We start from the raw sequence: 25,413 nt of genomic DNA, 5'->3' as shown, positions 1-25,413 counted from the left end.
TGGCAAAAGGCCAAAGAATGGGTGGTGGCCTGATCCCAGGTGTGTGAAGCTACTGAGCCCATAAAACTGGCAACACCACGCCTAGTGGCCCTTTTTTGGGTTTCTTCCCTTTGGAGACGGCCTGCACTCTGTCTGTGGAGTGTGTACCTACTTTTACTTTAACCTGAGCACCCAATTCCCACACCCCTTTCCTTGCCTTTCTCTCGCCTTACACTATGCAGTGTGTATCTCTCTAAATAAATCTACCTTTACTCAACGGTGGCTCGCATTTGAATTCTTTCCTGTGTGAAGCCAAAGACCCACACTTGGTGGAGCACGTTCCGGGGGCTCACCCGAGACCTGGGATATGGCCCTCCTCATGCCACACATCCATTTTCCTGCATCAAAGCCAGGAAACATGTATGTTTCATTCACGAGTGCATCCTCCAGTGCCAGTGTGGGGCCCTGCCCCATAGCAATTGGACCATAAACACAACTAACTAATTGAACACCTGATCCCATACTGGAATGGGAATCAGAAGACTTAAATCTTGGTTCAATCTTTGGGAGCTGGGTGAGCTTGAATTGTTTAATTACTTTCTGTGAAATTAGGGGAATATATTAGTTAGAACATCTTGATAGACATTCCAGCTCTTGAAATCAGCTTTATGATTATTATTGGTAGATAGTGAAATTTTACTTAAGTAGATTCTCAAGGAAATCAAATGAGATACAAATAAAATAATATCCGTTTCTGGATTTAAAAAATGAGCTCTGTATACGACTTAATAAGAAAAAAAAAAAACCCAATCTGAAAATGGGCAAAAGACTTAAGCAAGCAGTTCTCCAAGGAAGAAATACAAATGATCAATAGGCACATGAAAAAATGCTCAATATCACTAATTACCAGAGAAATGTAAATCAAAACTACAATGAGGTATCACCTCACACCAGTCAGAATGGCCATCATTCAAAAGTCCAAAAACGACAAATGCTGGAGAGGCTGTGGAGAAAAGGGAACCCTCCTACACTGCTGGTGGGAATGCAGTTTGGTGCAGCCACTGTGGAAAACAGCATGGAGATTCCTCAAAAGACGAGGAATAGACTTACCATATGACCCAGGAATCCGCTCCTGGGCATATATTCGAACCCTACTTCAAAATGACACTCGCACCCCAATGTTCATAGCAGCACTATATACAATAGCCAAGACATGGAAACAGCCTAAATGTCCATCAACAGATGACTGGATAAAGAAGAGGTGGTATATTTATACAATGGAATAAAATTCAACCATAAAACCGACAACATAACACCACTTGCAGCAACATGGATGTTCCTGGAGAATGTCATTCTAAGTGAAGTAAGCCAGAAAGAGAAAGAAAAATACCGTATGAGATAGCTTATATGTGGAATCTTAAAAAAAAGAACATAAATACAAAACAGCAACAGACTCATTGACACAGAATACAAACTTCTGGTTGCCAAGGGGGCAGGGGGTGGGAAGGGACAGACTGGGATTTCCAAATTTGTAGATACTGACAGGCATATGTAGAATAGATAAACAAGATTATACTGTATAGCACAGGGAAATATATACAAAATCTTGTGGTAGCTCACAGTGAAAAAAAATGTGACAATGAATATATGTATGTTCATGTATAACTGAAAAATTGTGCTCTACAGTGGAATTTGACACATTGTAAAATGACTATAATTCAGTAAAAAAATGTTAAAAAAAATGAGCTCTGATCTCTGATCTAGTTGGAAGGTTTTTCAGGTTGTAACCAAAAGATCAAAAGAATACTCAAATGCTTTGTCATGAAACCTGATCTGTGCTTTATATTTAGGGGAAGTTTGATGATCTGTTGATAATTTTCAAGAGTCAGAAGGTTTTGCAATTATGTAGAAAAAGCAGGGAAAACACACTTCAAAAGCAGGAAATGAATTCCAGCTCTACCAAGGAAAAAAGCCAATTGGGTGCGTGTTCAGTTGAATGTAAAGTTATGATCTGGTAAAAGACAACATTACACAAAGTGACAGACCTTGGCTAAGCCTGGGTGGTGGGCACTGTAACAATGGAATTAATCAGCTGACAGTCATCTAAGTGTGCCAGCACTCTAAGGGATATAAAGATTTTTGAGGCTTGGGCTCATACTGTGATACTATATGCCTGGAGGCATTTACCTCCTTCCCCATTTTCAAAATATTTCAAACCCAAATATGTATTTTTAGATTTTATCTTCCCACACATATTCTAGTTTAAGAAATGCATTGTTATGGGAGAGGGTATAGCTCAGTGCTTAGCATTCACGGGGTCCTGGTTTCAATCCCCAGTACCTCCATTAAAATAAATAAGTAAATAAATAAAACTAATTGCCTCCCAACAAAACAAAAACAAACAAAAATAAATTGTAAAAAATGCATCATTAGATTTATTTAGGATTGGTAATAAACAGAAAGGTTTGACTGGCTAAGGATATCAACCTGTCTAGTTCTTCAGGAGATCCATTTTACAACCCATGTTCTTCAGTTTTTTGAAACCTATACCCTCCCAGCTGAGATGTATTCAAGCCTTACTTTCTATAGTTTGTAGTTCAAAACCAATAGCCTATTTTTCATATATGAAATTATATTGACTATATTCTTTTCCAACTACCCTCTTATTTGGGGCCTCCCTCCCATCAAGAATCAGTGATTTATTTACCCAATTATTCTAATTTTGCAATAGTGTAAGTGCAGGAAAAAATCCATTGTTCACAACAAACACTCCACTACCTCCTGAAATAGAAGCCTCCAGTGTTTTTGTTTTACATTTATCTTCAGAAAACTGAGAAATGAACACTCGGTTCTGGGTGAGGGGGAATTGGGGGACAGGAGATGGTGTGTTTCCTGTTTATTTCAGGGCACACCAGGCCCAGTGCTGCAGGAAAAACAGGCTGCTTTTTATGTGACTAGCTACTGATCCCACTCTTCTCTCCTGAATGTAATTACAAGTAGATGAAAGGATATTAGAAGCTCACAGGACGTGGAGTGGGGAGAGGGGAAGGGAGCGTCTTGCCTTCTCCCTCACTGCTCAACGGAATGATTAAGTCCACAGCAGAGCTAACACTGAGTATCTCAAGGATAACAAAGAGAGAGGCCAAAAACAATTCTTTATTGAATACACTTACATATCTTCCTCAGTGGAGTGTTTTTTTTCCCATTTAACACAAACATCTTGTGAGATAGTTATTCAAATCCCTGTTGCAGATAAGGAGACACTCATTTGAAGGGGAGGAGTTCAGAAAGTGCATTTGATGCTCAAATTTGGGAACTGGACGTGGAAGTTCATCTCCCTGGAGAGTAGCTTTTGGAAATCAAGGTTGAAATTGCCGGAAAAAGGATGATTTTGGAGAATCCCCTGAGAAGGAATGTTTACAAGTATGAAGGCCCAGTGACTTGGGGGTGAATTTGCTATCCACTTACCAACAGCCCTCTTCAAGTGAACGCGTCCAGTACTATGAATAGAGCCATGCTTTGGGATATCTGCACTGTCTAGCCGGGACAAGGTGGAGCTCTTGCGTGACTATGAGGGCGGCTCGGAATTGACAGATATTTGCAGGATGTCAGCGCTTTGTCTTCTTTCCCACTGCTAAAGAACACGAGGCAGCGTTGTATCCAAGCCTGGTCAGACTCTGCCAAGGGGAGGCATTGGCAAAGATATCTCTTTTCAAACAGTAGTCACAGATATTAAGAGGGCGGGAGGGGGCTTTAAGGAATCCCCTAAACTAGGCCTGGGCCCCACTGCTCTCGCTACGAAGATTTGGCGAGCCTGCTTAGCGTCCGCCAGGTCTCGGAGCTTCCCGAAAGGCAGGAGGACGCCAGCGGACTCGCCCAGCTCCTCCCCAACCGAGGCTGCGTCTTCTTTGTAACTCCGGCAGGCCCCGGCGGTTGCCGTGGTAACACTGCACTCCCAGCTCCGTGGGGCCGGGAGGAAGGAGGTGGGCCTTGGCGGACGTCACCCAGACTCGGTTTGGGGCTCCTGCCCCACCCCCAATCAAATGTCTGCCAGAGAGGAAGCCGTCAGGTAGATGTTTTGTAAATGAAGGGTCCAGGGGGCTGCATTAGTACAGAAGGAAGGGATCAGGATGTCGCCCAGCCAACCTCTCCCCACGTCCGCTTCTGCCAACGATTTTAACAGTCCTTCAAAACAGGGAGGAGGGGACGTTGTATTCTGAGGGATTTGATCAGACGGGCCACGCCCTTTGGTCTGGTTAGGCCACGCCCACTCCGGGGTGGGGCTAGTTCTAGACCATGCCCACTCCCTGAACGCGCGGGAGGGGAATCGAAATGGAGGAGTAGTGATCTTGCTCAATTGAATTGGTTCAACCAGTCGCGCGAGGGCCTAGGGAGGGCCATGTTCCGCATGCGTCCTCCGAGGTCGCCACACCCCGCCGTTTCCGCGGCGAACCCTCGGTTTTGCGCCTGCTCGCTGCTCCCGCGAACTCACAGGTTGGGCGAACACGCAGGGAGTCGCCAGGGCGCGCAGAAGGGGAGGGGCAGGCACGATCAGGCGCGCGCGCGCTCGGAGGGACGCAAAGGGAGCAGGCGAGTCGGGAGGATCGGGTGGGTAGAGTGGTGCGGCCAGGTTGTTTGGTGGGCGGTGCATAAGGTCGCTCTGGGCACTAGGGCGCCCATCTCACTGGGCCCTCAGTTCTACGAGCGGATCCGGGGCAGGGGGAGGAGAGTGCTGGGTCAGGGGCCGCCGCCGCCGCCGTCGCACCCGGGGAGTTCGGCCGCCTGCCCGCGCTTCGCGGGCCCTGCCGGTCAGGGTAAGCAGGCCCGAGCTTATCAGTGAGGAGCATGAGATGAGAGAGTATGGGAGGCAAGGGGGGCCTGCGGGAGGGAAGGGAGTGAGCGCTTGCGTGAGGGGCACGGTGTGTAAAGAGAGGCCCGTCGAATAGTAGTAATAATAACCACCACTGCCACACGATAATTCTAGTGATTTGTGCCAAGCCTTTCCAGAGCACCTTATATGCTTCATTTTTTAAAATTCTACTACAATTCTCTGAGAGGGTGTAGCATCATTAAGCCCATTTCACAAGAAGGGAAAACTGAGGCACGAGAGGGGTTAAGTAACTTACGCAAAGCCATACAGCTACTCCTTGTCCTGGCTTCGAACATAGGTCTGTCTGGCCCTAATGCCTGTAGTTTTAATATCTTTGTTTTACAAACAAAAAAAGGCGGGGGGATTAGGAGGAGAAGGAGAAGAATGAGGGTGGTTTGAAGTGGGAGCGTGATCAGAACGGGAAGAGGAGGAGACGTGTAAGGGAGGGGACCTGAGTTTGGAACCTTGCGGGCCTCTCCCTTCTTGGTTTTTGTGGCCCCACAACTTTTCCTTGCTGTTCTGTGGCTTTGTGAACCAGATCTCTGATCTCTGGAGGATCCTGCTTACAGGCCTGGGCCACATGGATGGTTTTAAGAACTGGCTGAGCTACGGTTCGGTCCGGGGGAATGTCTTGGGACGCTGTTTGGCGGGGGCAGGTCGGGGTCCGGAGCCGAGGACAGCGGCCGCGTATGCAGAGGACCCTCTTCAAGGCGGCTGCCATTTCTTCTAGAGTGCTGTACTTCCTTTTCCATCTTATCCGTGCGCGGCAAAGCCTTTGTTCGGCCCTCTAGAATGTTTCCTTTAAAACAAAAGCAGGAAAACCAAAACATTCTTTTCCTAAACAGGGTCTGGTACTCTGGATTGCTTGCAGATAAAGCTTTCGGGTGACTTAAATCAATTAGTTGCTCTTCAGAGCTTTCCTGTGTCAATAGGGAACTTTGTTTTGGAGAAGTTTACACTGTAGATCATTGCATTGGTATGTGTGGGGGGGTGGCGATCTGCACAGTTCGTTCTATAGACCAGCCCAGGGCAGGAACCTCCGTAACTTCTGTGTGACCTTTCTTTCTTGCACAGTCTCATATTGGGAAACAACAGGTTTCAGGGCTTGTATTTTGCTTTCATGTAAAGTGGAACAGCTCATGTGGGAATCAAGATTTAAAGTCATCCTGTAAGGCAAACATTGCATGCAACCAAAATTATCCTTAAAAATTTCTTAGGTAGTTGCAGAGTTGGAGATGGCCATTGTGTTTCTCAGTATATCCAGCAGTCTTTTTTCCTTCAGTTTTGAAACTTGTTACTGTTTCTTTGGTTGTAACCAAAGAGAGATAATGTAATTAGGATACCTTTAGGGGTTCTTTTGCACAAATAAACACAATTGAATGGCATAAAGTCTTTCTGCACTGTGAGGCGCGCTAGAGGCTGGAAAGGAGGAAAACTAATAAGCAAGGGGAACAGTATGTTTGTGATCCCCATTTTAGGCTCATTCTGGAGCATGTGTTCACTGAGTCTGAGTGGAAAGTGGCAGGCAGAATTGCTGGCGTTACTTATTATTATTTCTCTTTCTGGGGGCTAGTATATCCAGCAATTTATGCTAAGTTAAATGTGTGTAATGTGACTCCTTTTCAGTTTTTGCGTGGCACTACACCTTGGGGTTTGCAGGTTGTTGTTTATTTCCACAATTTTCTTAGGTAAGGGTTTGGCGCAAGAATGTCTTAAGTATTTTTGGCCAGTGGTTTGCTTTTGACTTCCTCATTTGTCTGTATGACAATGGTTAGCTTTTAAAAATAATAAAAAAAATTTAAATTGGAGTATAGTTATGTAAGTTACAGATGTACAATATAGTGACTCAATTTTTAAAGGTTATACGCCATTTATAGTTATTGTGAAATATTGGCTCTATTCACCAGGTTGTACAATGTGTCCTTGTAGTTTATTTTACACATAATAGTTTGTACCTCTAAATCTCCTGCCCTTACGTTGTAAAAAGAACTTTCTTGGAAATCAAACCCATGATACTACGTTTTTACATTAATGACTTTGAATTTCAGTTTTCTTCTCTGTTAAATGTAGAGAAAAGTAGTACTGTACAAAGTTGTTGGGAGTTTTCTCCACTGTTATTTTGAAGCAAACCCCACATTTGGTACATCACCTGTAACTATTTTGCGTTATATCTAAAAGGTAAGAACTTTTTCCACAAACCATAATCACAATAGATTTTAACACACAACAAAAGCAAAACAAAACCCTGAAACAAGAAACCAAAATGATGCATTGTTCAGATTTCTACCGTCTCAAAAATGTCATAGTTTTTTTTTTTTTTTCTAGCAGTTTATTTAAGGCAGGATTTAACTAAGGTGTGCATGCTTTGATTGGTTGATAGGTCTACTAAGAATCTTTTATTGCTTGCAATTTATTTGTTGAATAATCTGGGTTCTGTATTTTCTCATAGAAGTTTCTGGATTTTGCTGATTGCATTTCTGTGGTGTCATCTAACTTGTTTCTCTGTCTTCTTTCTTTCCGGTAAATTGTTAAATCTAGAGGCTTGGTCAGATTCAAGTTAGATTTTTTTTAGCAAGACTATTTCATAGTGGTGATGTGTTCTGTGTGGCGGCTCTAATACCAGGTGGTCTCTTTGTGTGATGATTACAGCCATTGTGATTTTTTAACAACTTTATTGAGGTATACTTTACATACTATAAAACTCACCCATTTTTACGAAGAATTAGCTGATTTTTAGTAAACATACTGAGTTATCAATAATCATTGTAATTAAGTTTGGGCACATTTCTGTCACTTCAGTAAGATACCGCAGTCCCATTTACCTTTAACCCCTAGTCCAACCCCACCACTGTAGGCTACTATCTGTCTTTATAGATTTGTCTTTTCTCAATAATCCATATAAACGCCATTATGATTATTGCCCAGATCTATGAATTCATTAGGAGTTATGAAATGAGGATATTCCATCATTCCGTATTTATATTTTGCTATATAACTTTGATAAAGAGAAACTTCCCTTTAACTATTTGGTTACTTGGGGGGTATAGTTTATATAGGAAAAACAAGTAGTTTTAAAAATAAGTCCATTCACTAGCATTCTCCAATGATGGCCAATTAAGTTTATTTTCTTAGTTCATTATGAACTCTTAAATTTAAATCTATCCGAGAAGTTGTAATGCATTGTAGTAATTATCTGTAATGATATTCACATTGTCTTTTATTTGACCAGAGGGAGCCTCTTCAGATTGTTTTCTGATTTCTTTTGACCTTAAAAGCTTCTTTCTTAGCTGGGGAGCCTGGTTCTAAGGGTTTAATATAAATACCTGTTTGTCCTATTTTTAAAACAGCTCTTTGCTGCTTGGATGCTAAAGATATTTTTTGTTAGAGTTACTTTTGTTGCTTTTGCTATTATGTAAATATCTCCACTTAGTGATACCCACTTCCCCTAAAGTAGTTTTGGTTGTATTTGAAATGACACAGAAAGGAAGTGTGTTGTTTCACTGGAATGATTAACATTAATGGGCATAGAAATGGTTTTATGCCCTTTTGCAGGGGAAAACCTTAAGTGTGGTTTAGAATCTAAAGTTCTGAGTCCCAACATTTAAAAAATTATGGTCATTTATTGCAACAAAGTCTGAACTTCTGCTCTTTTCTGTTGTTTTTGATTTGGTCATTTGTAAGCCTTTAATTCATGCCCATTATGTATAGAACAAAAATGAGAACTAGATTCTGCCTTTAAGAAGTGTCCACCACCCATAATTTTTAGGAAGCTGCCACAGGCTACATAAGTTTCAGAGTAATTACAGTAAGTCTAGTGTAATTTAAGAGAGGCATCTGTCAAAGTGTAGAGTTACTTGAATAAATGGAATTTTCAAGGGTTGGTGACAGACCAATAGATTGGTTTCTCAGAAGTGTCTCAGGGAGATGACACTTGAGAATGCCAGTTTTATTTTGACCCAGATTCTTATTGTTGCATCTGCCTTTCTTGAAAATAGAAAGCAAAGATTCATTTTACTCTTTCTAGGAATTTTCCCGAGTATACACACTGGAGTGGACTCTTACATTGTGTTGAGGATCCATCCGTGGGCTTGCCTTTTAAATAAATGCCCTTAAGATAAGCTTCTTTCCGTCTTTTTATAACTAAGCATCTCATTGCTGTAATAACAGCATTACTCTCAGGCTGAACCATGTTGAGTTTTCTCTTGCAGAGTACTGTTGCCTCCCGCAGTTTGCTCCCAGAGGATACACTATAAATCATTCTGTTTCTGGTTGAACTGCTTATACCTGCTGTCTTTTCTGTTCCTATTGTTGAATTGCTGCTTAGTTCCTTTAGAATATTATATGCTTAAAAGTAGACATTAATGACTCAAATTCTAATTTTCATGGTGATTGTTAAAGGTTCAAATTAGCAAGTGGGATTGGTTTTTCCAGCTTAAATCCCTCACTTCATGACCTATTTGCCTCTAGTTGTATTTGACTTTTGGAATGTGGGGAAAAAGAATTTCGTTGTTTGGGGAGTGGAGAGGGAAGTCCCTGGCCCATAGTCACCGTGTAAGTGTTCAGACTTCAGTGCGAGAGTTTAGGTCCACATTCTTTCAGGCTTTCAGAGATCCTGGCACATTTAAACTGGCGAAAGTGATTCCTTTAGAAATTTTTGCACGATTTGGTCTCTGTGCAAAGTGATATGAAAGTCATGGTTGAGGGCATATTTGTGTTCACAGGGAACTATTTTAGTCTTCAGGTAGGTCTGGAGAGGGCTCAGAAACTGGTTTAGGGTAGTTTTATTTCTGTGCTAAAGGGCACCTTGGGCCAAAGTTTCTTTAGGTTTCTTAAGTAATTTTAGTCTCTTTAGGTTAACAAACTGAGGAAAGGAAGGGGGTATATACATATATAGAGAGAGGAGTGTGTCTCTGTGTGTGTGTGTGTGTGTGTGTCTGTCTGTCTGTCTGCCTTTACAAAGGCAATTTTCCCCTTCATATAAAATGGAGAATAAGTATAATAGTCTTAATGTTTTAGCTTAAGCTGATGAAGTGATGGTAAAATATTGTTTTGATGTCTTTGTTGTGTTAACATCTTATGCCAATATATAAATTAATGTGATTTCAAAATGTGCTTTTGAACGTAGATCGGATCAACCGTTGGCTTGCCCTCTGTCGTAGTCTTCTGAAATCGACTTCAGGTCTCTTCAGGATGCCTGCGGCACTTGTGGAGAACAGCCAGGTGATCTGTGAAGTCTGGGCCAGCAATCTAGAAGAAGAGATGAGGAAGATCCGGGAAATCGTGCTCAGTTACAGTTATATTGCCATGGTAAAGAGCTCTACTCTAGTTGACTCACTTTCTGGTATGGACTTAGGGAATATTTAATGTGGGAATTTTAAATAAATAATTAGAATAAAGCTTTGGTAAATTAAATGTGATGGAAGGATGTGTTGCTTTTATGAAACATCAGGGTAGCCAGCATGTCTGAGAAGGGTGTAACCTCTAGTGTCTTAGATTCTTTGTGGTGTTACTCTTCGTTTGGAAGTCTTTAAAGCAGAAGTTGTGTCAGCCCATAGGGTACGTCTGTCACACAGATATGGTGAATTTGACAGACAGGGTTTAAAGCAGTTTTTAATAAGTAGTTGCCAGTATTTAAAAAATCAAGAGACCTTACCTAAATTCCCTATGTCTGGCATCTCGAAAAAATGGGAAGATTTGGCATTATAGGGTCTACATTCCTGCCTGACCTTGAGTGGCTGGCAGGGAACACGTGTATCGTGGTGGTATCAGGAGTCTCTTTCAGGGGAGGCAGGTACTCTTTAGTTTGCTCCAGTCCCTGTTACTCATAACCATTTTCATACCCAGTGTGTTTCACTCCTTTGTTAGCTGCCTGGAGTTTGTGACTCCTGCTGTGGAGATCGTAGAATTAACTCTTTAGCCTGGTATTTAGAACTCTATGATCTTGTTCTAGGCTTTTTACTAAAGCCACACGTGGCTGTTTGTTTATGTATTTATTTTCTGAATAGCTGTTTGACCTCCCTATGTTTGCATTTTTATTCGTATATTGTTCTCCACCTAGAGTGTTCCTAATCGACTGTATATGAACCTAGAATGTTCTTAATGGATCTGCAGTTAGTCAACTACTTCTGTTCGCATCCTGTTTAGGACCTCCAAGTTGTGGTGCAGATCTTCATGATTCTAGGTCCTTCTGTGTAGATATCAATGAAATCAGTATTTTATGGTGAATTTTTGTGCCTGAGCTTGGGGCGTGTCACCTAACTTTTATAAGTTGAGGTAAAATTTTTATTTATGAATGATCACTTCAATACCTACTTTTCTGTGAAACTGTATGATGAGAGACTTTTTCCTTTTCTAGGACACAGAATTTCCAGGTGTTGTGGTGCGACCAATCGGTGAATTTCGTAGTTCCATAGATTACCAGTATCAGCTTTTACGGTGCAATGTTGACCTTTTAAAAATTATCCAGCTTGGCCTCACATTCACGAATGAGAAGGGAGAATATCCTTCTGGAATCAACACTTGGCAGTTTAACTTCAAATTCAACCTTACGTAAGTGTCTGAGACCCCTCTCAGTGTTATTCTTAAATCTGCTACATTTGTGCAGACTGGCTTCTAACTGATTTTATTAATTTTAAGTTTTGTTTCCACCAAACCCAAGTGGGGGTTAGACAGCTGTCAAGCATAAGATGAGATAAGGCATCTTGGAATGTAATGTCCCTCTTAAAGAACTTTCATGGGGAGGGTATAGCTCAAGTGGTAGAGCGCATGCTTAGCATGCGCAGGGTCCTGGGTTCAGTCCCCAGTACCTCCTCTAAAATAAATAAACCTAATTACTACCTCCCACCAAAATAAAATAATGAAATAATACAATAATAAAATTAAAAAATTTTACAAGTCAACAATAAAAAGACAACCTGGTTAAAAATGGGCACAAAATCTAAATAGACATTTCTCCAAAGAAGATTTAAAAATGGCTTATAAAGGTGGGGAGAGTAACAGCTCATGCGTAGAGCACATACTTAGCATGTTTGAGGTTCTGGGTTCAATACCCAGTACTTCCCTTAAAAAAAATGACTTATAAACCCATGAAAAGATGATCACCATCATTGATCACTAGGGAGATAACAAATCAAAGCCATGAGATACTACTTCATATGTACTAGGTGGCCTTAATCAAAAAGACATAATAACAAGTATTGGTGAGGGTGTGGAGACATTAGAATCCTCATATATTGCTATTGGGAATATAAAATGGTGTAGCCTATTTGGAAAACAGGTAGTTTCTCCAAAGGTTAAAAATAGAGTTACCGTATGATCTAGCAGCTCCACTCTGACGCATATAGCCAAGAGAAATGAAAACATACATGCATGTGTAACTTGCACCTGCAGGCTCACAGCAGCATTATTCATAAAGGCCCCAAAGTGGAAATTCTTAATGTCTGTGAACTGAGGAATGGATAAATGTGGTATATCCATGCCACTGGATAGTAAAAAGGAATGAAGTACTAATATGTGCTGTACATTGATGAACTTTGAAAACATGCTAAAGGAAAGAAGCCAGACACACAAGACCACATATTATATATTCTGTTTATACAAATGTCCAAAATGGGCAAATGTATAGAGACAGAAAATAGATTAGTGGTTGTCTAGAGAGGGCAGTGGGGAGGTTATGGGTTAATGGGGAGTGATAGCCTAATGGATATGGGGTTTCTTTTTGAGGTCGTGAAATGGTTTCTAATTGGTGGTGGTTGTACAACTCTGTGAATATACTAAAAACTATTGAGTTGTATACTTTGAATGAGTGAATTGTTTAGTATGTGGATTATCTATCTCAGTAAGGCTGTTTGGAATGAAAAAGTGAAATCAATTCCCTAGTTAGGAGATCAGTGTTGAATTACAGTTATTAGCGGGGTGAATTTGGATCAGTTATTTTACCTTCTGTAGTTCAGTTTCCTTATCTGTAAGACAGGGTTATTACTGTCTTTCATAATAGATATAAGGTATGGAGTAGGTGCTAATCAAGGGTAATTGGAACTGAAACCTATATGATTTTGAACAAATTTTGATGCAGTTTAAAAAAAAATTGTGGTTAAAAACCACATAACATAAAATTTACTGGATTACCTTATGTGCTTGCTAGAACACTGGAAGCAATGAGTTGATCTATTCTTAAACTATGGAAGCATTTTAGGAACACTTGTTCTGTAATGTATGAGTTATGGTAGTATTGTTGCCCACTACTTCTGTGACCTTACCCACTAAGTGAACACCTTTCTTTTTAGAGAGGACATGTACTCCCAGGATTCCATAGATCTCCTTGCTAACTCAGGACTGCAGTTTCAGAAGCATGAAGAGGAAGGGATTGACACATTGCACTTTGCAGAGCTCCTTATGACATCAGGGGTGGTCCTCTGTGACAACGTCAAGTGGCTTTCATTTCACAGGTCAGTCTGAGAGAATGTGTCTCTCTCTTGCTTTGGGAGCAGGAAATTGAATTCTCATGGTATTTTTGCAGTCCTCTTGGTTCTCTTTTGTAGCTCACATCAGCTATAATGATGAAATGGTAACTGTTGCTCACATTTCAATATTTCAAAAAATAACTTTGGAGCTTATGGTGGTTTGTTTCACACAGTATTAGGCTCTTTCATGTGGCTGTCAGTGGGTATATGTCAAGTTGAAAGGTGGAGGGTCGGAGGGATGGAAGCACTTGATTGTCTTTTAAATGGCTTGCCTGGGTTTTCTTTGGTACTCAAAAGCCATATTCTGCTCAGGAGATGTTATTTTTACTGTGCAGTACTTTTGAATTATTGATGAATAAAACGCACATTTACAAACCCTTGGGTTTTCTTATGTATCTCCCATATGAATTTGTTATGTTGTTTTTTAATGGAAAGTTCAGATTACAGTAGGTTAAACTACTTTGGAAAACTGAAAGTTCTGACACGAGGTAGCATCATAAGCTCTGAGAAGTAAAGCAGTCGAACACTGGGGCTTGATCACTGCTTCTCCTTCATCTCATTGCCTCGTTCTCTCCTTGTAGTGGCTATGACTTTGGCTACATGGTAAAGTTACTTACGGATTCTCGTTTGCCAGAAGAGGAACATGAATTCTTTCATATTCTGAACCTTTTCTTCCCATCCATTTATGATGTGAAATACCTGATGAAGAGTTGCAAAAATCTTAAGGTACGTAATATTTTTCTTAATACTAGTAACAGCAGTGACAGAAGCAGACTTGTCATTTTGCCTTATTGCAGTTTGTTCAGCGTGTGCCCTTGAGTGTCTGCTGGGTGCCAGCATTGTGCTCGACAGGGTGCATATAGAGCTGATCAGCACAGGGATTTGTGTGTAACTGTCTTGAACCTGGGCATGAAGGGAGCCCTCTGCTTCTCTTACTGTAAGGCAGGCATTCTTCATGTAGGGCTCATGAACCTAGTGAAACAGTGGGCAACATGAAGTGTGTGTACAAGTTGTTAGGGATGGGGTCTGCAGTGTGCCAGACTCTCAGAAGGGTTCTTCACCCTATACAGTTTAAGAACTCCCCACCCTAATTGTTGACACAAGAGGTTTGCTGCTAGAATTGGATTGGCATTTACTGTTTCCTCAGCCTTGTTTCACAGAAGTTAGGACTTTCAGGGGCAGAGGTCTGACAAAATTAATGATGCAGAAAAGAAAGGAGTGAAAAGTGGAGTATGACACAGTGTGTCATTTGGAGGGTTAAAAAGGGGTACCGCTGGGTTAAGGCCTGTTAAGTAAATAGCCTGTTCCTATTTCCCTATCACCAAAGGAAGGAAACTCAAGAATAGACAGAATTGACTCCCGTGGAGGAGTTGGGTCTGTAATATTACATTTGTTTCCTTGCATCTCCAGGGAGGTCTTCAGGAAGTTGCTGATCAGTTGGATTTGCAGAGAATTGGAAGACAGCACCAGGCAGGCTCAGACTCACTGCTGACAGGAATGGCCTTCTTCAGGATGAAAGAGGTAAGGCCAAGGCTTTCAGGGCTGAAGTTTATTGCATATTTATAGTTTCTGCTGGCAGCTGATGAGCACTTTGAAAGCAGTTGCTTTTGGTTTATTTGTTATACATACGTTCAATATGTTAAATGTGATTTGGGAGGCACAGAAGCATTTTGAAAAGGTGGCCACTCAGCATGCTTAAGATTAGATGTGTACTTAGTGTTCCTCACACCTCTAATCCTTGCAATTATTTGCTTTTCTTCTCATTTCTATAATATGAACACATTTGTTAAACCATCCACTTATTTTATGCTAAGTTCTGTTAATGATCAAATGTTCCACAGCTATCCTCATACTCAATGGTGAAAAGCTAAAAGTTTTTCCTCTAAGATCTGGAACAAGACAAGGATGCCCACTCTCACCACTTTTATTCAGCGTGATATTGGAAGTCCTAGCTGGAGCAGTTAGGCAAGAAAAAGAAATACAAGGCATCCAAATTGGAAAGGAGGAAAACTGTCACTATTTGCAGATTATGTATTATATATAAACAGTCCTAAAGATGCCACCAAAAAACCTTTAGAACTAATAAATGAATCCAGTAAAATTGCAGGATACAAAATTAGTATACAAAAATCTGTTGTTTCTATACATTAATAGTGAATTGTCAGAAATTATGAAAACAATTCCATTTGCAATTGCATCGAAAAGAATAAAATAACCTAGGAATAAATTTTACCAAGGAAGTGAAAGACCTGTAAACTGAATACTATAAAACACTGATGAAAGAAATTGAAGAAGATAAAAATAAATGGAAAGATATTCTGGGCTCATGGACTGGAAGAATTAATATTGTTAAAATGTCCATACTACCCAAAGCAGTCTACAGATTCTTTGCAATCCCTATCGAAATTCCAGTGGCATTTTTCACAGAAATAGAACAAACAATCCTAAAATTTGTATGGAACCACAAAAGATCCTGAATGGCCAAAGCAGTCTTGGAAAGGAAGAACAAAGCTGGCAGCATCGTGCTCCCAATTTTGTCCCCCAGGTACCTTTGGTAAGATGTCTGGAGACATTTTTGGCTGTCCCAACCTGGGGGGAGTAGGGTTGTATGCTATTGGCCAGGGAAGCTGCTAAACATCGTACAGTACCACACACATTGGACAACCTCCCTCTCCCCCCAGCAAAGAGTTAATCCTGCCCAATAGTGCCCCGAAGGTTGAGACACCTTGCTGTGTAAGTGCTTAGTGTCCACTTTCTCACTTAGAACAAACTATTGTTACCTTATCCTGTTTTACCATGACTTCAGAAGCGTTGAGGTGACTTTCCTAAGATCACACGAGTCAGCTCAAGCTCTTAGCCACTGCATTGCCTGTTAGGAGAGGAGGTAGAGACAGTTGTACTAAGCAGCAGCAGCAGCACAGAGTTCTGGCAGTAAAAACTCATGGACAGTAGAAGTCTGTTCAGAGAGGGGATCCTAGAGAGAGAGAAACATGAAAAGAATGTAGGAAAGGTTTGGAGCCTTTCTTTATGAAGTTAGTTTCTAGTTGCTAGATTTTCAGGGCTTTAAGAGAGCTGGGAGGTGCTGATGTGGTAGTGTTGCACCTTGGCATGACTCTTGGCATGGTTCTCACAGGGGTTCTCTGTCCTCTTCTGCAGTTGTTTTTTGAGGACAGTATTGATGATGCCAAATACTGTGGGCGGCTCTATGGCCTAGGCACGGGAGTGGCCCAGAAGCAGAATGAGGATGTGGACTCTGCCCAGGAAAAGATGAGCATCCTGGCGATCATCAACAACATGCAGCAGTGATGGCGGCGAGGCTCTGCAGGGCAGGCCTGGTCCCAGAGTGGTGCTCACTGTGCTGACTGTCTGTGTACACTTGTCTTCCTTCCCAAGAGAAAACGCTTCTTTTGAGCAAACTGTACCTACCATCTGCGTTGACAGAAAGACTTTTGTTTCACTGAAGACAAAAGATGCCTTTATTTTAGATCCAGAAGAAGGGAGTTTGCTCTGAATTTGTAAACACGTCTTCCCTATTCCTCATCCCTAAGCCTCTCCTCTCCAGTTGCCTCCTGCCACCAGCATCCATGGCTCATTTGACACCTTTTTAAATATTCAGGACAAGTCAGAAACAAACTAGTAAAATGTATATAACTCTTACCTGTTGTCATTCTTTTTCTTTTAAATTTGTTGCTAACCTCTGAGGATGAAGACATCTTGCAGTGATTCTCAGCTGAGCTGAGGGCTTCGAGGGAAAGTAGAACAAAATGGTGGTCTTGTGAAGTGGATTATAGATGTTGAGTCTTTTCCTTTTGTTTTTTTTTATTTTGACCTTTCTTGAGGACATTTGCTTTCCTCATTCCTTGTTAGTCTTTCTTTATGTACTGTTACGTGGAAATGAATTACTCAGTGCTGAAATATGAAGACCAGATAATGAAAACTTTTCTTAAAAACAAAATTCTACTGAATCTGCCTACCCTTTATTCACGAGGAACTCCAGAATGGGTATTAAATTAGTCACGTAAGTGTCTTTAAGTCTGTGTTCCATTGTGCCACTGAGATTTGCTGTCACATGTGCATCATTCGAAATCATTTTGAGTTTTCATTTTGTAAAACATCTTGGATTTGATGCTGAAGGAAGTAAGTAGGGGCAGATTTTTGGATCATAAGTCTGTTATATTTTCAGTAATGTGATTTCAGATGGTCATCTGTATTCTCCTGTCTCTCTTATCTGTCTTCCCTGCTTTTCCTTTTCAGAAAAATGAAGAGAAGTTAGGGAGAGGGATTAATGTGAGTACCAGGAATGTGAGTCTAAAAAGTTATAGTGGTTACATGTAAGCAGAGCAGTAAGGAATTTGGTTTACAGAGTTCTTTTGGAGTAATATCCCACAACTGGGGTAGGAAGCTCAGGACTGTGATTTTTTTTTTTTAAACTAGTCATTTAAAAAGTACACTGTATTATTTTTGAATGACTACAGTACAGACAATTTCAAAAAACCAAAAACTCTGTTGGAATAGTGGAAATGAAAACTGGTAACTCACTGAAGTGGGTGAATAGTCTTGCATTTTAAAAGCTTATGGAAAACTCAATTTGAAATGATTAAAAAATGTTAAGTATTATAAGCTAGTATTTAAGATGCTTGTAAATATTATTTATGTTTTTAATTTTGTAAAATAAAGATTTCTTTTTAACCACTGGCATGAAGGTTTGGTCTTTCAAAGCTCTGAATTGCTGGCTCTAGAATATGGTCGTTCACTGTCAGTGACATAGAAGCATCTTGTCTGTTCCCAAACTCTTCCTCTGTTTTCTCCAAGTTGGCTTGCATACATGATGTCTCATTTTGTAGGAAGCTTTTAATGAGCAGCTGTGTAAATGGAATTGTCTCTTCACTTACACCCCCTGCTGATTATTTGGCATTACTAGGAAACCAGTTTTAATTCTATTTCCTGGTGCTACTGCCTTATATATGGCTGATTGGCTTGTTAACTAGTGGACTACTTTTAGACAAGTTGAACTTCTGATATCCTAGTCTTGGTTCAGGACTTCGTTTCTAGTCCTTCTATTGACCCCCAAAGGTGGGGTTGTAAGAAGTCAGGTGCAGGAGCAGATCTTGGATTTGACTGAGATGTTCACATTTTGGAAGAGATACATTTATCATGTTAAGATTTATGGTAAAAGCAGCAAAGGTCATAGGTTCTCAACCAAGGAGCTTTGACATGCTGGTGACTGTGAGGCCGACACAGATGTCCTAACAAATTTGGATTAAAATAGGGATTTCATCTTTGCCACAGTTGAGAACAGGCGTACTGACATGTCAGGAGAAATGTTGAGTTTGAAGGGTTGAGGAACTCAGTGTTAAGTGGGGGTCTGGTCATTGCTTGGGAGAGTTGAGAGACAGCTTGTTAAAGTGGTGCTAAAGAAGGGGCACAAGTCTAGTAGAACTGGAAAGAACATCACCTTGTATAAATACGATTGTGTATAGAGCTGTCTAAGTGGTTATCTTCGGAAAGGAATGGTGCTGAAGGATGACCAAGAGAATGCTCACTGTGGTGTAATTCAGCTCCTCCACGTACATAGTAGTCCTCCCTCACCTGCGGGGAAACTGGTAGCACTGAACCCTACATGGGTACTGTTTTTTCCTATACTAACAGGCAGGTAGCATACAGTGTGGATATGCCGGACAGAGGGATGAGTCACATCAAGAGTGACGGAGTGGGACGGCTGTGAGACGCTACTCAGAGTGGGCATGATTTAAACTTAAAAATTGTTTATTTCTGGAATTTTCCAGTTAATATTTTTGGACTGCTGTTGACTGTGGGTAACTGAAACTGTGGAAAGCGAAATCGTGGCTGGGTGGGGAGCTATTTTACTGCCAAGTGTTCTTGAATTCCTTTGTTCTGTTAATGTAGTAAGGTTGACGACCAGCCTCAAGCCTTAGGTGTCAGCCAGTACCGGTATGAATGAGCTCAGTTTAGAGTCCTCTAAGTTCAAGTTATTAATGAGCATTCTTTCAGTTTCCTGATTTATTCAGTCTGTAAGTTTCCATTATGCACTTATTAGATACTAGACACTGTAAGTAGGTGCTAGGGATAAAACAGTACATGGAAGACATAATCTCTACCCTCATTTGAGCTTACAATCTACAGCTGTATTGCCAAGAGTAATTTATAAAAATACCATTTGTGAACTATAAAGTACAGGTTGCTGATGTCCTTGAGGTTTAAGTTCAAGGACAGTCTTCTTAGAGAAAGGACGTTTCATCTGAAATTTAATAGATGAACCAAAGTGGGCCAGGGAGAGGAACAAAACGGGCAAAACCCCTGAGATGACAAGAGAACTTGGTGGGTTCCAGCAGCTCAGAGGCCAGTGTGGCTGGGATCTAGAATCAAGGATGGGGATGTCTGGACAGGAGGCCCAGAGGTTAAGGACTGGGACCAGGCACAGCTTTTATAAGCCACGTTCAAGAGTGTCTCCTTTCTAATAGCAGTGGGAAACTACTGAAAGTTTTCTAATGGGAAGCTGATGAGATTTGTCATTTAGACTAATCATTGGTATATGAAGAATGGATAATTAGTAACAAAGAGCAGATTCAGGGAGATGCTGGGAGTGGGAGGCTAGTGCTGTCATCTGGGCAGTAGGATGGTGGTTTGTATTAGAGATACAGTTACCTATCAGAGCTAGAGTTACTTTGGATGGGGTAAAGTATCAAAACTAATTCTTCAGTCATTTATTGATATATCTTATCCAGTCAGAAAGCTCCAGTCATCTCCTCTGTGCTTTGGCTCTTCATGGTTCTAATGATTAGGGAGAAGGAAATGAAAACCATTTATTCAGATTTGAACAGCTTGATACAAACAGTACAGTATCTAGTATTGGAAAAGAGGAGTTTGAGAGAAATGGAGTTTTGTCACTTTTGTCATCTTTGCTTTGGGTAGTTTTCTTGCTTAGTTGTCTGTAATTCTTGTTCTTACCAAAGCAGTAATTGGGGAGTGTGCTCACAGGGGATGGTTTTGGTAAATCATGAAGGAGTTTAGAATTCCAGTTTAATAATACTGCTCTTTACTCAAGTGGAAGGGAATAAATATTTTTTTCATTTCTGTAAGTGAAGCATTTGTTTAACAAAGATTGTAGAGCTGGTTGGTATTGAGTTCTCCACTTAAGCATGTCTATTTATATCTTTGCAACAAAGTAGATTCTCCAGCCACTAGTAACAATGCATCTTCTAACTAAAGTTTACTTAACTGTAAATAACTATGAGGATCTAAATCCTACAATAGTTCCTTTTTTGGTTTAGCATGTTAAAATCCTAAAGCTAGGTCTAATAAAACCAAACCAAACCAAACCAAAACCCCAGGGAGTCAGATCTTTGAAAACTGACTCTTAAAACTTTTTCCTTCCTAGAGAGTTCCTTTTAAATAAATTTCATTCTTGCTGGCCTCACCACCCGCAACTCTGGGAAATAATTGAAAAATAAATGGCACTGGAGGAGGAAAGCCTTCATGATGAATCTCAAAATAGTTCAATTATTGGGAAAGAGTGTTCCCTACCAACCTCACCCCAGACTGCCTGATTTTTACATCCTAGCAACTGGGATATAATGGAAACATCTGTTCCTGACACTGTTCAACTATGGAAATAACCAAAGAGAAGACGAGATCTCAAGAAAATGCTCATTAGTAAGGGGGGAAAATCAACAACAAAACCCCAACAAAACAACAACAAACCCCCCACAAAACTCCAAAGGATTTACCATTAAATAGTATGTAGGATTCCATTATGCCAAAGTTGGAGTCCAGTGATCCCAAAGTTACATATGAAAGATGAGGAATATGCATTTTTCTTCAAAGATCATCTGTGGCTTTAATTTGCAAAGGGTCCTGTGATCCAAAAAAGATTAAAGAACCACTGAAAAGGTAATTTCTTCCCGAGCTATTTTGATCACCATCAGTCATTTCTTACAAAACCAAAGGGATAAGACACATTTGAGTTATTTGTTCTTCTAAAGCTTTAGTAAGTGATTTGTTCAAATAAGCTATCCAGAAACACTAAAACCAAACTTTTGACCTAAAGTTCAGACAGGGTAAAGAGTCAACATGATGGGTAAGGCCTATTTCACATTCAAACTTCAGTCTGGAAGAGCAGAAGGGGAGAACCCAGGTTAACAAAAACAGGGAAGAAAATGATACCAATAGTCATAAAATGCAGCAATTATATCTCAAACAAGACTGACGTATTTATGATCAGGTGAAGCATTTATAAAGGTAGCCTGTGTTGAAGAATATGACACTTTGGGTGATTTAAAAAGTTTCTCCTCTTTGGGTGAAACCTGCATAAGGCTTTAGAGATGACCAACAATCACTCTGCAGGTGTTAGTTCTGAATAACTACTGCTGGCTTTTCATCATCTTTCCTCCCTGGAAACCACAGTTGAGTCCAAAGGCAGATTCCACTGTGCCTAAGCGTAGAGTAGATTCAAACTTGACCCTCATTTGTATTTTTTGGATCACTGCAGAAACATCTCTGGATCAAAGTGAATGTCTGGCGAGGTATAACTGCAGAGGTGAAAGGTGTTGGGTATTTTGAATTTGGCACAGTTTCTTAAAGGTCCTTGAAAGTTCATGTGCAGAAGGTCTGGCAGTGTCTTTTGTAAACTTTAGTGTTGCTGTATTTCTGAAGGAGCTCTTGAGCCTGTTGCTGCATTTCGTGCGTCACACAGCCAGGATGTTGAGACTTGATGTGAAGCAGGATGAGGCAGCACTCCAGCACATCTGGGAAGGGCCAGGTCTGAAAGATGACACGGGGATGAACAAGGAAGCATTTGCAAAAGAGCCACAATCACCTGCACAGAAGGCTGCAGCGACTCAGCCTCATGTACTAACACTTCTCAGGCATGGCTGAGCCATTCCTCTCCGCAGGCTCTTCTTTACTCAAAGGAGAGATGATACTCAAAACTGGGGTGTCCCTCTCAAAAGATCCAGTCTTTTTCCAGAGCCCTAGTCAAATTAATTCAAAACATGATGCTTCCCTTACTACTTAAGGGCCAAGCCACATCCAGATACACTTATCCATCTGTAAGCGATCAAATACGTGGTAGCAACTGTAATTTTATTTTACTTCCAGCTACAAAATTTGTTAGATTTTTCTGAAGACTGAGGTTAGAAATTTGCTGTGTTGTCAGTAATTCTACTCTTATAAAACATTTTAGTTAACCAAAGGATCCTGAATTTTTTAAGCATATACAAATATGCAGAGATTTTAGAAACTTAACAGAGAAGTAGATGACCTCTAAAGAATCTGGTGTAGTCAAGTGATATTACAGAAAGTAATGTTTTACCAAATGATCGGCTATATAAATCTTACCTTAATACTCTCAGGAAACTTAGCTATTCTCTCATTCGCTTCTGTAAGCCTTTTGGTTAATTCAGGCAAAGAAACTGGCTCACTTTTTTCTTCTTTACTAGTAATGATAATAAAAAAAAAAGTACAAATCATATGTCTTGCCCCACATATTATCTATATAAACAAAATTATATTATCCTATAAACAAAATTACTCTGTCACCTGGGTCTTTATCTCATCTTTGAATACAAAGGCCAAGAGAAGGGAATTTAATGTGATGTGGTATAAAGTTTTCAAAATGCAGTATCATTCCTCACCATTTTCCAAATCCCCACTTCTTAGACATATAGCTCCAATGAAAATTAAGAACCTGTAGGGGATTCAACCTGCAGCCAAGTGCAGAGGGCCTGGATTTCTCTGGGGAATGGTAAGACAGAGCTGGAGTTCCTACCCATGGGATGCATGGATGCACATTTTTCTGGAAAGAGTGTCAAGCTTTTCAAAGGGCTTCCTCTGATCCAAAGGTTAAGAGCTGCTGGGTTAGATAACTTTTTAGTGCTTTTCCTGTTATTAAAAGCAAACCTAAGGCTGCCTAGAGTGTGGGAGCTTACTAGAAAAGTAACTCAAAACTCTGACTTAAGATGTCAATGGGAGTATTTTTAGAGCAAAAAAAAAGTAGGGATTTCAAAGCTTCTTAATGTTTTAAAGTTAGCAATAACAGCCATACGTTTATTGACTGTACTGGTTACTATGTTTTAGGCCCTGTGCTGGGGGGATATAATCAAGGTAAAAGGCACTTGGAATAACCAAGCAGTATTTGCTTAGCACTGCAGATGCCTACAGAAAAGTGCCCTGTGGTAATGCAGATGGGCTGTACAATGATTGGTGATTGGCTGCTGCCATCCACCTGGCCCCTGATTTCAACAGAAGTGATTAAGATGCTACATACAGCAGTCTGGTCATTTGGGATTTTCTCAGTTCAGCGTGTAGTTCTGTACACTACTCTTCTGTGTATTTTTTGGTATACTACCGAACAATTGAAAAACAATGGTTGTCATTAATGATGTGATAATGCAACTCCCATTTTTTACATGATTGATTTTTTGGGAAATCTACGCTTACTGGACAAAGGTAGGGTTTATTGTACTACTGTTATTAACAATATTTGTGATTTTGTTTAATTCTCAAGCAAGGTTGGAGTTTGTACTCCCATTTATGGACAAGGGAACTAAGGCTCAGAGACACTAAGACTCTTTGTTAGGTCACTGAGCAGGATCAGATTAGAACCCCACACCTGACTCCACAGCCTGTGCTTTAATGACTACATTGTGGTGCTTCCAAGTGACCAGATGAGTCTCGTCAAGCACTAGGTGAGAATCCAGCAGGGTATTTTTGGCGCCACCTGGTAGTGAACTAGTACTCACCACTGGTGCTGAGAACCAGAGAGGGACTGTTCTGCTTCCTGTTCAGGTTCATTCTTAGCAGGACCGTCTGCCGTGGGTTTGCAGAGTTGTCTCTTCTGGTGTTGGCGGATCATGTCTGCCAGGGTTTCTTGAACTTCAGCAACAGTTCTCTGTGAATTTTGGAGACTGGCGTGCTCTTCTGAAAAGAGCTCCTTACAAGCGCTCAGTATTTGCTCACCTTCTTCTGTGAGTCTCATGTCTAGTTCTGGAGGCCTGCTTGGCTCTGGCTGAGAAGCTTTGGGCTCAGTTTCTTCAGGGCTGACATTGTCCAACTGCTGGCTTTGCTCAGCAGAAGTCGTCCTTCTGTGAGCAGCCCTTACCCAGATGCTGGATTCAGGGTAAGGCCCAGAGAGAGACCACCAGAATTCATACAGACGTCCGTAAATAAAAAAAGCCTCCAAACTTTTGAAAGCTGGTGTGGTGGGGAACTGATGGTCACCCAGTTTGTCTCTAAGGTGGTCACAGCCTAGGAGAAGAACAGGATTTAGGGTTGTGCATTTCTCTATCTGCCAGAAATCTGGCTTCCTGCCCCCATGTTGTTTCCTGTCACCCAAGAGGCAGATCAGATCCCCCATGTGATCCACGGGACTACATGCCTCCCATCAAAAGCCAAGCAGAGCTAAACACTTCCTAGCCCAGGATGATGTCCTCATTGCTAGACCACTTCAAGAATGACAGAAAAAGTATTCCATCTGTCCTACTGAAGGCTCTGGGGGTAAGATCCCACCGTGTCTCTGAAAAAACACAATGATTTAGTTCTGTAACAAGAAGTGTCTTCTCCATTCTTACTAACTTGTGAACACACTGATATTTCTCTGTCTCTCTCTAGCTCTGTGTAGGAAAGTACGTAGCAGACAGTAAGGGAGGTAGGACCAGGTAAAGGAAAACAGCTTGGTCTTTTGGGCTACCTCTTAGGAACCTGGATAAGACAATTCAAACTTTCTACTAAGTGACTGTCTCTGTCTTTCAATAACCTATGTACTCCTGGTGACACACCACTGGGCTGTGGTTATAGCATCCATTAGTGAGTGGGCCCCTGCATAAGTGGGGGGTCACTTACCCTCAGGAAGAAAGGCTGAGTGCACTTCCTGCATGATGGTGAAGTTTCCTGAGTCGTAGCTCCGCATTACAGCCCGAAGCAGTCCTTCCACAGCTGTGTCCCAGGAGGCCACCTGCTGGCTCAGCACTGCCAGGGTCAGGTCATGGCAAAGGTGAAGCAGGAGCTGGAGGGAGGAGTTAGAGAGTCAGATCTCAGTCAAACACCCTGTCATAGCAAGCACTGGATGATACCAGAAATGTTCCT

The 25,413-nt window shown here is 41.0% G+C and overlaps 2 protein-coding genes and 1 long non-coding RNA gene across 12 annotated transcripts in view; 1 reads left to right on the top strand and 2 right to left on the bottom strand.

The window, feature by feature from the left end:
* Nucleotides 1-3,115: 3,115 nt before the first annotated feature.
* On the bottom strand, nt 3,116-4,293 carry LOC140691192 (uncharacterized). The gene is made up of 2 exons (XR_012066744.1): nt 3,448-4,293; nt 3,116-3,328 (listed from the first exon to the last, which is right to left on the bottom strand). It is a non-coding gene; the product is annotated as an uncharacterized lncRNA (long non-coding RNA).
* Nucleotides 3,953-25,413, top strand: part of CNOT8 (CCR4-NOT transcription complex subunit 8) — a 41,843-nt gene continuing 20,382 nt past the window's right edge. The window contains exons 1-7 of one of the 7 annotated variants that reach the window (XM_072954125.1): nt 3,953-4,048; nt 9,975-10,156; nt 11,205-11,398; nt 13,135-13,296; nt 13,893-14,037; nt 14,722-14,832; nt 16,468-16,968. In XM_072954125.1, coding sequence (XP_072810226.1) covers nt 10,040-10,156; nt 11,205-11,398; nt 13,135-13,296; nt 13,893-14,037; nt 14,722-14,832; nt 16,468-16,617 — 879 coding nt within the window. In that variant the 5' untranslated portion in view covers nt 3,953-4,048; nt 9,975-10,039 and the 3' untranslated portion in view covers nt 16,618-16,968. The other 6 variants (XM_031672936.2, XM_072954123.1, XM_072954115.1 and 3 more) reach the window with 6 other exon arrangements.
* GEMIN5 (gem nuclear organelle associated protein 5) overlaps nt 20,122-25,413 on the bottom strand; it is a 39,797-nt gene continuing 34,505 nt past the window's right edge. For all 4 annotated transcript variants that reach the window (XM_015248450.3, XM_006214979.4, XM_015248451.3 and 1 more), the window contains exons 25-28: nt 25,171-25,333; nt 24,072-24,576; nt 22,669-22,765; nt 20,122-22,092 (exon numbers count right to left, since the gene is read on the bottom strand). In XM_015248450.3, coding sequence (XP_015103936.1) covers nt 21,925-22,092; nt 22,669-22,765; nt 24,072-24,576; nt 25,171-25,333 — 933 coding nt within the window. In that variant the 3' untranslated portion in view covers nt 20,122-21,924. The remainder of the gene's footprint in view (nt 22,093-22,668; nt 22,766-24,071; nt 24,577-25,170; nt 25,334-25,413) is intronic.

Source organism: Vicugna pacos, chromosome 3 (genome assembly GCF_048564905.1).
Source record: "Vicugna pacos chromosome 3, VicPac4, whole genome shotgun sequence".
In the NCBI taxonomy this organism is placed as follows: Eukaryota; Metazoa; Chordata; class Mammalia; order Artiodactyla; family Camelidae; genus Vicugna; species Vicugna pacos.
Note: the sequence above shows the minus strand (reverse complement) of the source record. Positions and strands in the feature narration are given on the sequence as shown.